Source organism: Dermacentor silvarum, chromosome 11 (genome assembly GCF_013339745.2).
Source record: "Dermacentor silvarum isolate Dsil-2018 chromosome 11, BIME_Dsil_1.4, whole genome shotgun sequence".
Lineage (NCBI taxonomy): Eukaryota > Metazoa > Arthropoda > Arachnida > Ixodida > Ixodidae > Dermacentor > Dermacentor silvarum.
In genome coordinates this window covers 102,064,842-102,077,538 of record NC_051164.1, presented here as the reverse complement: position 1 = coordinate 102,077,538, position 12,697 = coordinate 102,064,842, and the positions used below count along the sequence as shown (strand labels likewise).

At 44.4% G+C, this 12,697-nt stretch overlaps 2 protein-coding genes across 3 annotated transcripts in view; one reads left to right on the top strand and one right to left on the bottom strand.

The window, feature by feature from the left end:
• LOC119434109 (nucleoredoxin-like protein 2) overlaps nt 1-12,697 on the top strand; it is a 150,519-nt gene that overhangs the window by 59,720 nt on the left and 78,102 nt on the right. The gene's annotated exons all lie outside the window — the stretch shown is intronic.
• LOC119434012 (pancreatic lipase-related protein 2-like) overlaps nt 1-12,697 on the bottom strand; it is a 74,450-nt gene that overhangs the window by 60,023 nt on the left and 1,730 nt on the right. Inside the window, 4 exon segments of the mRNA XM_037701308.2 lie at nt 376-495; nt 2,999-3,107; nt 4,730-4,876; nt 7,068-7,348. Coding sequence (XP_037557236.1) covers nt 376-495; nt 2,999-3,107; nt 4,730-4,876; nt 7,068-7,348 — 657 coding nt within the window.

The window sequence follows — 12,697 nt, the reverse complement described above, 5'->3', positions numbered from 1 at the left end:
CCCACGTAACATGCGCCAAAATATAAAAATATGCGAGTGCCACGTAGCTAGACAAAACCAAAGCAATGTTGGCCGTCGCTATGAGCAAATCAGTCAGACTATTTTTTTGTATTTGGTCTAATTACGTAATTAAATAAAATTGTAGGCCTTCATGACAAACTAAACTTTATTGTGTATTGAAAAATCAAAGTTTTTTTCAAAAAACAATAACGTTTTTCATCCATCATGAAAAATTCGCGACCCATCTTTCTACATAAAAGTTTTTTCCAAGCCTGAGAGGAGCCCGCAGAAGCAGGCGAAAAATGTCGCAATTTTTCATGTTTTACGGAATTTATTTAACGCTTGCAAGAATCTCTCACTTCTCGCCCAACTTACGTATGTCGAGGACAAACGAGGCGCCGTCAGTGTGGACGACGTCCACGAACTCGGCGTCTGTAGGATCAAGACGGACTTCCTTCGGCATCTTCTGGAAGTACGGCTCGGCTGGGTCCATACCTGAAGTCAAACACGGTGAAACATGGATACGATGTAGGCAAGTAGTCGGAAGCGAGCTATTATTGTCGTAGATGGCCAACCAACTAGCCAGCCCACCAATATCTCCCCAGGAATCCAGCTGCGTGAATTAGAAATAACAAACGCGGATACAGTGTGAGAGTATAGTCGACACTTATGTGCTGGAACATACTCAGCCTGGAAGATCGGTCAAGAATCGGGTAGCACAAACATAAAGAATTTTAGGCTGTATTCAATAAAAAGGAAATGAGATATAATCTGAGTATAAATGATTTCATTCGAAGAGAAAGAGCGTTTTTGAAATTTTGATATAACCTAAATTAAGTTAAGACAGAAACGCACGAGCAAATCCTGCTGAATACAGCCCACAAAATAAAAAAAAGGGGGGGGGGGAGAGGGGGTAGGAGATAGTATTGAAACCACACGGAACCTTATATAAAGTCCTCATTAGCTGAGGAAACGTTCGCATTGCGTCACTGCAAGGCCTCGCGGATAAATATTTTAGTTGAGATGAGGAGGGAGAAGTGGAGCTTCACAGACCACGCAGCATGGAGTGCAAATCACCTGTGGTACATTAGACAGAGCTTGAATACTTCTGCACGCTTAGAAGCATTCAAGCTCTTAGACTGGGAAGGCTTAGGAGTGAGAATCAACGGCGAATATCTCAGCAACCTTCGGTTTGCAGATGACATTGTCTTATTCAGCAACAATGGGGACGAATTACAGCACATGATTGAGGACCTTAACCGAGAAAATGTAAAAGTAGGGTTGAAGATTAATATTCAGAAGACGAAGATAATGTTCATTAGCATGTCAAGAGAACAAGAATTCAGGATCACCATTCAGCCTTGAGAGTCTGCACAGGGGTACGTTTATCTAGGTCAATTACTCACAGGGGACCCTGATCATGAGAAGGAAATTCACAGAAGAATAAAAATGGGTTGGAGTGCATACGGCAGGCATTGCCAAATCATGAGTGGGAGCTTACCACTGTTGTTGAAAAGGAAAGTGTACAACCATTGGATTATACCGGTGCTATCATCATCATCATCATCATGAGCCTATATTTTATGTCCACTGCAGGACGAAGGCCTCTCCCTGCGATCTCCAATTACCCCTGCCTTGCGCTAGCGTATTCCAACTTGCGCCTACAAATTTCCTAACTTCATCACCCCATCTGGTTTTCTGCCGACCTCGACTGCGTTTCCCTTCTCTTGGTATCCATTCTGTAACCCTGATGGTCCATCGGTTATCCATCCTACGTATTACATGGCCTGCCCAGCTCCATTTCTTCCGCTTAACGTCAACTAGAATATCGTCTATCCCCGTTTGTTCTATGATCCACACCACTCTCTTCCGGTCTTTTAACGTTAGTCCTAAGATTTTTCATTCCATTGCTCTTTGTGCGGTCCTTCACTTGTTCTCGAGCTTCTTTGTTAACCTCCAAGTTTCTGCCCCATATGTTAGCACCGGTAGAATGCAATGATTGTACACTTTTCTTTTCAACGACAGTGGTAAGCTCCCAGTCAGGATTTGGCAATGCCTTCCGTATGCACTCCAGCCCAGTTTTCTTCTTCTGTGAATTTCTTTCTCATGATAAGGGTCCCCTGTGAGTAATTGACCTAGGTAAACGTACTCCTTTACAGACTCTAGGTGCTAACATATGAGGCAGATACTTGGAGGTTAACAAAGAAGCTCGAGAATAAGTGAAGGACCGCACAAAGAGCGATGGAACGAAAAATGTTAGGTGTAACGTTAAGAGACAGGAAGAGAGTGGTGTGGATTAGAGAGCAAACGGGAATAGCCGATATTCTAGTTGACATTAAGAGGAAAAAATGGAGCTGGGCAGGCCATGTAATGCGTAGGATGGATAACCGGTGGACTATAGTTACAGAATGGATACCAAGAGAAGCAAAGGGCAGTCGAGGGCGGCAGAAAACTAGGTGGGATGATGAAGTTAGGAAATTTGCAGGCGCAAGTTGGAATTAGCTAGCGCAAGACAGTGGTAATTGGAGATCACAGAGAGAGGCCTTCATCCTGCAGTGGACATAAATATAGGCTGCTCTTGCTGCTGCTGCTGATTATTATATTCGACAAATGGAATGCGTTCCAAGAGAAAAGAAATGCAGTCGACGGCACCAGAGAAGAACGTGAAATGATACGATTAGGATATTTTGCTGGCATCTGACTGAGGCATACGAAGCAAGAAAGGGGTAATTGGAAATTGATGGGAGAATTCTTTGTCCTGGCAGTGCACTAAAATAGCACCATTTAAGTTGTATCTGGGCTTGCTTTCAGAAAAATTATCTGCTCGCTGGCGCTATAGGTGGTCCTGATGGCTTTCGCGTACTGCAATCGGGCGTACTGACTTCACTGAAGTCTGAGATTTAGCGGTTGGGCTTTGTTTTCGCGTTGGTTTCGTCGCCTCGAAGCTATTGATTTCTTGAAGAGGATCGAGGCACAAGCAAAAGAAATGATTTCTTGCCTGTGATTCGTCCGAGGCCAGGTATTCGTTCACCGGTATAGCCGGCAACGTGGGAACCCAGGCTGTGGCCGAGTATGTGGAACGATTCCGGTTTTGCGCCGAAGATGGCCTGTATACGATAGAACCATTGCGGCTTACGTAAAAAACGTTTTGCTGCTATAGTTGCAAAAGGTACATTGCGTTGGGCTATCCGAATGCACTGACATAGTGAATCAACGAATTAACACGATCTTGTTGTGTTCCTAAAGAAAAAATCTTTTTAATGCTGTAGTCGTAAATGATCAGAACGTTTGATATGGGCAGGCACGAAAGTGCGCAAATAACAATTTACGGGGTCCTGAGTTTCTTAGTCTAAAGAAAATGAAAAAAAAAAGGAAACTTAAGAAAGTTTTACCAGGAATTCGTAGTCTGTATCTTTGCAGATGCACTCTTCGGGGAGACCCACGTAAATTAAAATGAAAACTGCCCTGAATGAACAGGTTTAGTTAAATCTCGCTATTTAAGTTTTTATTTGGTGAGTTTAGGTCATACGCTCACATTTAGTTTAAGCTAATGATTATCGCGAGAAATCCTACATGACTGACTAATCCTATTGAGTGGAACGCGATATATTGAAATGGGCCAACCACTGTTCCGCATCATAGGGAGATCATCATCATGGAGTACTCATCACTGAGGCTTTATCGTAGAGACAACGCGAAGCCCGCTTTTGCATATGAGGCATTCATTACGCTCGAAAAGCCCATCCGCTTTGGCAGGAGAATGACGCGGCCCTTTTTAAGTTTGTCCGATAGAAATTACACGTTTGCTCGTCACAGTTGCCAAGATAACTTTGTAGTTCTGTTCAATATCTTCACAGGAATGGCTGCGCAGGCGTTGGGGCAAGGAGTACCTCGGCTACTTCATCCATCTATGATATGCAGCCAAAATTTAAAGGAATAAATGATGATGGTGGCGGTTGTGTTGCTACAGATGAATTAATGTTGTTAAGAGGAAGCTTTAGCTCGGTACCAACTCCTATTTCCGCCTTCAAATAAATGTAAAAAGAAAAACATGCTTTCATGATGCAACCGATTACCGATTAAAACGTAAGTTATTTAATTTGAATGAGAATGTTAGACTACTGATGAAACAGAATTTTGATTTAAGCACTGAGAGTTTTACAAAAATTGCCAAAAATTTGATTGTTAGCAAAATAGGAGCGCGATGTTTACAAATCTGTAACTGAACACCAAAATTAGATATCGCGGTTTTGTTAACTGTATCTGTCAGGTTGGCTAAAGCAGACAGCTCACATGAAATTGTAACAATGTTTAAGAAGGTTCGAAAAAGTGTTACGAAAGAAATTGTGGTATCCTTCAAAGGGGTGTATAATACGTGAATATTGGTTCATTTAATTGTAATATTCGGTGCAGTTTACTGAACTATGGTATCGTTTTTCATTACTGAGTTAGAAAGTTGTAAACTTCATGCTTGAGTGCTTTCATTTTGCAATTTTGCACGATTTTCGCAAATACATTCATGGCCTAAGTAGAAAATCCGGTTTCGACCGCCTCTAGATGAACTTCTTTTAAATGCAACAAATCTAATCAAAATCGCTGCAGTGGTTGCCAAGAAAAACGATTTATCTCCCGTGGTATTCAGATACTAAGCACCCGTGCTAGAAAATTATATAATCCGAATAACTTCCCTGCAGACACAGAGGCGTTCCGCCAGTGTTTCACTCCGTACCTGAAGTTTCTTAATGAACACGGCAATTTCGGCTCCCACCAGTCTCGTGTTGGCTGTAGCCTGCGTATATGGAAGGCCATTGCCTCCTCGCCAATCAACGATGATGACGTTGTAGTCTCCGACCAATAGGAAAGCTGTTTTCATGTCCTTTAGTGAAAAACAAAAACAAAGAAGGAAGTCAAATTGTCATAACTGCATGTAGCCCGATCCCATGCATCAAATAGCGAATACATGCCGCTATTTACGAAGCAACTATGTGGTGGGGCTGGCATGGATAACTACCATCAGCACCGGCATTCCAGTGCTCCAAAAATAAATGTGCCCGGCGAAGAAAGCAGACACATTTACACTTGCTAATTTATTTATATTTCTCTGGCTGAAACTCTAGACATGAGCAATTGGAACCCACAGTGACCACTATTTTTAAATAGACGTTAAACTGCCTTCAAAATGTCCCAAATATATTTAAACGCGAACGACAACAGCATAACATTTCCCGAGCAATTACATTATATTCACCTAGCCGGCACATAAGTCGTACAGATATACCCATTTTTTGAGGCTGATGATGTTTGCTTCTCCAAGCGCTTGCGAAATTCGAATCCTGGCTGCTGTCAAATTTCAACTGTAAAATTGTAAAAGAACTTAAAAGCGGCTGTTCGTAGCTATTGGATTCTGCTTCATTTTATAGAATCGGTTTAGATCCCCTGGTATTCTTTCACTTGCTGCGAAGCCTCCAGTGTGGTGAGCGGAGTTCGGTGGAGCAGCTAGTTCAAAACTATTTGTCCGACCGACCGACCGACCATATTTAAATAGGCCGCTAAAGAGGAACACAATTCCCGCAGAACTCACCGTGACGACATGGATTTGACAATATCTATTTGGGTGTACTCAGTTGGTGAACGGTACTACACTGTATTCTAATAGAGCTAAATAATCGTTCTTGGGAGTTTCATGAACTTTTCTTGTGTCAAAACGACCAAAGTACGAGAAGATGAATTGAAATTTGTGACGTCACACTTATGTACCGGCGCTCAAGTTTGAGTGCCATAATCAGGAAAAGAACGTTTTGCCTTTATTTTCTTTCGCCACAATAAACCCTTTTCCGTCAACTGAACGAATATATCGCGTTAACTAGGTGCGCACGTATAAGGATAAACTACGGCAAACAGGCTACGATTCATATGACCTACCATTTTAAGTTATGCATCCCAGGATGTTTATACTTTTGCCTCCAAGTTCCTTTAAGCTATACTTTATTTAAATCAAGTAATGCTATAAAATGTTGTATGAATTGCTAAAAAAATATTCTCTCGTGCGATTGCGGAAACAGGCTGCCTGATCCTGTTGTACAGGTCAGGACACTGAGTGCATTTTGGATGGTGTTAGGGCTGTTGTGTTCAATGACAATGTGACATAGTATTTTGTCTTATGTCCATGTATGAAAAAGTGCCCAGCTGGTTGGTTGTGTTTGGCAGTCATGCGCGTTAGCATCTCCTCAGGCCCGCGTGTGTCCCAATTGCCAAGCTGATAATCTCTATCTATGACTCTGTATCTTTTCTATCTTTTTGGTCTCTGACAAGATGCTCATTCCTACCATTACTCCCGTATTACTCCCGTAATAGCCTCAGTAATGGGGTTGACAGCAATAAAAAGTGAATGAAATGAAAGGAGTAAGGAGTACATTATAGTATCCGATTTTCTCTTTCACTCTCATGGGCGCTTTCGTCCGACACCTTTCATCCACCAATATTTCGCCTCATATCTTGAGTCTTTCATGGTTCAAATGTAATTATTTCGTCAGCGAATGCATAGATAGAATCAACGTGCTGCTACTGTGTGATGTCGCTTCTTACTAGTTTTATTAGTAATGATGTCGCTTCTTACTCACTTCTTATTAGTTAAGGGCCCAAGACGTTCTTAAGCTACTTTCTCGTAGCGATTTGTCTGGGATGTATTTCGTAACTGACTGGAAAGAAAAGAGACCATTCATTCACTCATCCTGTAGTGACAAATATGAGTTCCAGCAAAAGACGTGAAAGAAGACTGTTGCTGGTGCTCTCTCTGCTTGGCCATTGACCCGTCCGCTTTCCTGTCTCTTGGTTCCTGTGATTAAACATCCATGGAACTAAATGTTCTTGAAATCCATTCGTATAGGGTCTATATGAACATATGAAAATATGAAAATATAGGAAAATACTGGTTTAGTCTAAACCAATCTATAACATTGCTCTTTAGAAAAACCGTGAAAGCAGCCATATTGCGTAAGATTATTCTTGTACCAATGAAAGCAACTAACACTGGTTCTCAAATGGCCATGAAGTGAACATGAGCGTACCTTGAGCCACGTTCCGAAGAAAATGGTATCCAGCCAACCATGCGTTATGATCTTGGTCGGCCGGCTGGCGTTGAAGTGGCTCCGGCCGATCTGTTCCACGCTGGAGTTCCACGTGAGGAAATCTTCCTGCGTCGGGTTCTGGCGCGTAAACACCAGAAACTGCGTGTTCACCACCTTGCGTTCTTCTGGAAAGAAGTTCATTGGCCGGTACAGCCTGTGGTAGAACACGCCGCCGATGCTGATGCAACCCAGTTCGCCGTAACACCGCCAAGACTTCTTGTCTGCGATGTAAAAAAAAAAAAAAACGATAAATAGGATTCATTTATGTCAACTGCTGGACGAAGGCTTCTGCCAGCGATTTCCGACCACATTTTACGCTGGCTAATTTTCTAATTTCACGCCAACACCTAGTTCTCTGCCGTCCTCGACATAGCTTCCCTTCTAATGAGGTTAGGTGCAAAAAATGCTAGCCAGCTTTGTGACGCCACGCGCCCCTGCGCGTCCGGCAACCATCCCGCGAGACAATTGCATGATCCAGTACAGGTGGCAAAGAGAGCGTATGTGGCTTTTTGGGTAGCAATGTTGTCGCGATGTCTTCCGATCGGTTCTATGCCGCTCTTATCATCCGCCGTTCACGGACGCCTGATCCCATCGATAACGCGGGTAGTGCGCCGCTCCGAACACTCATGAATTGATATCTCTATGTGAAAAGGAGTAGACGGCGCCAAAGAAAGGCGCCAACATCTCCTAAATACCATATAATAAAAAAATTATTTGTTATTATTTGATTTGTACACATATACACACAAGGACACAAAGGGATTAAGGAGGGAGCAAGCTGACAACTGCCACCGAGAGGGGCACAACGCCTGCCTACTCCTATAGGAGGAGGGAATAGAGGAAATGAAAATATGAGAAAAGAAAAGAGGTAATCAAGAAATGACGGAAACACAGACAGAACAAAACAAAACAAAAAAGCAATACAAAATAAAATAATGTCTATAAACGGGAGGCCAAGTTATAAAAAAAGTGCGTAAAGGAACAAGGCACCGATACAATATCGCTGCCCCGTTGTTGTGAGCTTGATATCCTAACGATCTTTCCTTTCCCTTCTTTCTCTTTTCTTCCTTTTATCCCCTTTCCATAGTGCAGGGTAGCAAACCGGACCTGCATCTAATTAACCTCTCTGCCTTTAGTTTCCTATCGCTCTTTTTGAAGTGTTAGCTTTTCTTACCGCGGCTGCTTAGTTTCCCGCCGTTGGCGCCGTGCGCAGCGATCTAGGTGAGAGAGGCGCCAGAGGGCGCTTCCATTGGTGGAAGTGCACGAGACGCCGTGTCCGCTTCCACCAATGAGAGTGGAGTGTTCGATGACGTGACGCAAAGCTCGGTTCCCGTAGCACCCTCAGACGGTGTTGCCCTCCGCGCATCCCTGATAGCGAAGGCCACCGATAAGCCCCGTAGTAACGCAGAAGTTGCCGCGTCGCGTCAACGAGATGGTGTTTAACATCATGGCGTCGGCAGCGCCGGCGTCGGTGCCTCTCTCGGCGCGCTGATGTGTGCCCGGCTGCGCCAGTGTGTGCTTGGAAAGCCGGCGAGTACTGGAGCATGAGAGTGGAGCGTAGAAGTTCAAACTAGAGCTCTATAAAACATCCTTTACACTGAAATGTCATGGAGGAAGCAGGACCTTCAGATCCCTAGGCAAACTGGCAAGCTCGACATTGGGAGCGAGAATGTCATGCCCGCACTACAGCTAACGCATAAACATTCGCGTTGCACACTCGTAACCCTCTTGCGAGCTTTTTGACAACATAAACAGCGAAATTCAATGTTTTCCAAGTGGCGCTTCATGAATAAATCAAGGGCATTAGGTAAACGTATTTGTAAACGCAGCTTTCACTGAGTGAAAATATGGCCTGCACAAAAAGGAGCTTCTTGCCAGCTCCTGCCCTTGTGCTCTTGGGAGCGTCGAACATCTCTAATACATAGCTGTGCCACAAAAAGATGACGAACGAGCAAGTGCCTGAATGAAAAAGTAGCGTTTGGTGGCTAAAGAAACAACGGTGCAAATTAATCAACCAAAATAACAAATGGCTCTTGAATGGCATGATGGATTACATCTATAGTGATGCACACCTTCTGTATTCTCAAATGAAGCCTGCACGATCGAAAAAGAAACTAAATTTATTTTTATAAAAATGAATGCATTATTGAGCTGGAAGGCTAAGCACCAATTAACAGTCCAGACCCTGACGAAGAAAGATGAAGTACTCCACCGCCTGTGTTGGGTTCTTTCTAGTAAGCGTGCTTCTGTATATCGGCTGTAACTACTCTAGAAGCCTCTCGTAATCTTCAACGCCTATCATATGTCAAGATATGTTCCCACAATACCTCCGCCGCCGACAATGTAAATTGCATGCGGAACAGGCAACATTTACATTAGGTTATCTTACAAGGTCGTGCTGTTACGTCCATGTCATACGCTCTCGTCTTCGTTTGCGATTGCAACGGGACAACAACTGCTTGTGTGTCGTGTTATTCGTTTTATCTGATATGACTACCATGTTCCGTACGACTTCCGGACAGGTATGCGAGAAGTGCTACCGACATTACACCGAGATATTCTCGAAAGAAAACAACGTCGTCACAGTCGGAAACCAGACGTGTGCTTGTCTTATACGCCCTACTGCAATCTTCCCTTAAATGTCGCGCTACGTTGTTGCTGCACTTGTTTCGTCCAAGTTTCCAGCATTGACAGCGACATGATAATCGTGACGGTAGTGGTGGGGCCACAGTTAGCTAGTACATTAGTCGTAGTAGTAGTTGTGGTGTCTCATGCAGTACAGCTTCTTAAAAGGAGTGGCAGCGCCAAGCAAATAATCCGCTTTGAATAACCAAGGCTTTTCCTTCGTTCAATTCCCTGAGAACTTTATTTTAGAATGCCAAAGTTCCAACGTTTTCTTTTTTTTTAATTCGATGGACTGGAACAAAACTAAAAAAAAATAATAAAACGAGAACTGGCAGGATGCGTCTGCAGCCCTGTTTCGTGCAGGTACTGCAGCAATGAAATTGCGCAACTGTTTTCCGTTATACAATGGGTGAAATCATCTGCGACATATTCGGCTTCAGTTTGGCTTGCCTAAGCATATTGTGCCTAATGTTCTCAGTGCCATTGCACAGCCACTAGAGATGTTGAATGTCCGCCGTGGATACAGGTGCCGCGCACTTAGGACACGTTGTAGGTCTGTCACTTGCAGATCCCCAGGCGCAGGTGACCGCAAGTGTCGGTGTGCATATCAGCCCGAAGCCGCCGAAGACAAACTTCCTCCACCCGGGGAATGTTGCGGGAAAGTTAGCAGACACACGGGAGGTATAAGTGCAGGTGTGCACCGTCGGGACAATGACCATCTGGGCTTGTAGGAGAAGAGCTCGGGGGTCTGAAGGAAGTGGGGCTGATGCATCGTCAGGTAAAGATGGTGGGCAAGCGATTCGGTCAGCCGGGTTGTTGAGCGGACTTCTGCGGTGTCCCTCAATCCAGTGCGCGGTAATAGTGGAGGACTTGTTTAGTCTAAGTATTTCTTGGCAGATTTTGAACGTCTTTCTAATTCTCTTTAATTCCTTCAATGCATCGGGCGAGTCCGTGCAGATATTAAGGTCTGTAACGTTTGATAACGCGCTGACACATTAGATGGCATCGTGTGTGGCTTGTAGTTATAACAACAAGGAATCCGGCGTTTCAATGGCATAAGTGCGTGTATGCGTGATTTCGGGATGACTAGGGCTTACATTGGAGACCCGCCCTCCTTGTGGAAGGACCGCTGCACCAGTGCACACGACGCAATGGCCTTGAGGGCCAGTAGTGAGAGATGAATCTGGCTGATGACATCGGCGAAGAATGGTTGTCTTGTTTGTAGTAAGGGGAGACGTATAGCACCACGGAAGTAGGTCATTCTGTGTCGTGGTCTGAGGGGACTTTTCAGTGAAATTATTGCTAAGAGCAGTGGCCTCCGCGGCGTGCTGCATTTTAAGTATTCTGTCCTTCTCTCGCTGGAGTCACGAACTCTGAGTTGTCGCTCTGTGCTGCTGAGCAAGTTCCATCAACTTGATCCTTCTCGATCTGCGCGAAATCTTTTTTTTTTCGCAAGACCGATCTTCAACTCGATGTGAGGCCCGCAGAGCTGTACTAGAGTTCTTCTCAATACGGGACTACACTTTCGCCTCTAACGCACGTGCTTTGTGTGTGATGTGACGCATTGTGGCACGGCCGTAGTTGTGGTGTGCCTTCATTTTCTTTTTCCCCTTTTTCTTTACTCTTTCTCTCGGTAGTTTCCATCCGAAGCATTTTTCGCTATGGTCAGATAGTTTCTGCCGTGTATCTCGGCGTTTCCCTGAGCCGATCTCAAAGATAGTGTAGTCTAAAAAATGTGCTACTGGTGTCACCTCTGGTATGTGGAACTGGGGCCATTGGTTTTGTGCCCTTCTTCAACGAACCTCTTTGACGCCAACTTGTGTGTGTGCCACAGAGTATGTGTCAGTGGGAGTGTGGCGCTCTTCAGTGGACCTCTTTGACACCAACTTGGGCAGTGTACCACTGGCTTGTATCACTGGGGCGACTGAGTATCTGCCACTGAGCATCTGCCACTAAATATGTGCCGCTGTTAATCGAACCTCTTTGACGCCAGCTTATGTGTGTGCTACTGGTTGTGTACAGATGGTTGTGTATCAATGTACCGATGGTTTTGTACCACCCCAACCACCCAGACCGTGCAGGCTCTCCACGTGGTGCAAGGTTTTGGTGAACAAAAATTGAATTTGTCACAGTGAAATCCGTCAGAAAAATGGTAAAGTACGACTTTACCATTCGGCGTCGGATTCGCCGTCGGATTGTTTACCAATCGGTGTCGGATTCGCCTTCGGATTGTTTACCAATCTGCGTCGGATTGTAATTTGAATGTACGAGAAAACCTAATTCCGCTTCGAGGAAACTCACACGAACCCCCTTTTCCAGCATTTAATCTACCAGACCTACAGCCACGCGTTCGGGTACTTGCGAAAATGATATCCAGATGGCGCTCGCATCCTAGGCAGGTAAAATTGGGACTTCGCCTGCTAATTTGTTTTGTACACGCGCGCGCGTCGGGGCAATAGCAAACAATTCATAAAATAATAAAAAAGTGCTAGGGCCGTCACATTTTAATACAAGGCCACTTATATTGCCCCTGGAAAAACGTCTTTGCAGCAATGCATTTCTGTTTAAAAGTGAAGCCGACTTTAGGGGATTAGTGTAAGCTTGGTCTTTGTAGCTGGCTTTCCCACGTTCAGTGTTGCAGTGCATGAAGCCTACTTGCCGTACGTGAACGATGCAATGCGAACGGGTCCCGATAACGCTATCGCGTTCTACTCTTAAGGGGAAGCTTAAGCGTCCTCCAATTTTTTTTCGCGAATGAATTTACATTTGGAACCAAATACAGAAATTGCGAGGACCATCCAACATCACTGAACACACATACGCACAAGCGTAATGTTGAACCATTGGTCCAATGTTTTATGCAAGAGTTTTAAAGCTCTGGTAGAGTGCTTGAATTTTCGTGCCCTCGCGATTCGTTCATAGTGCCGAAAGTCAACAAAATGTGT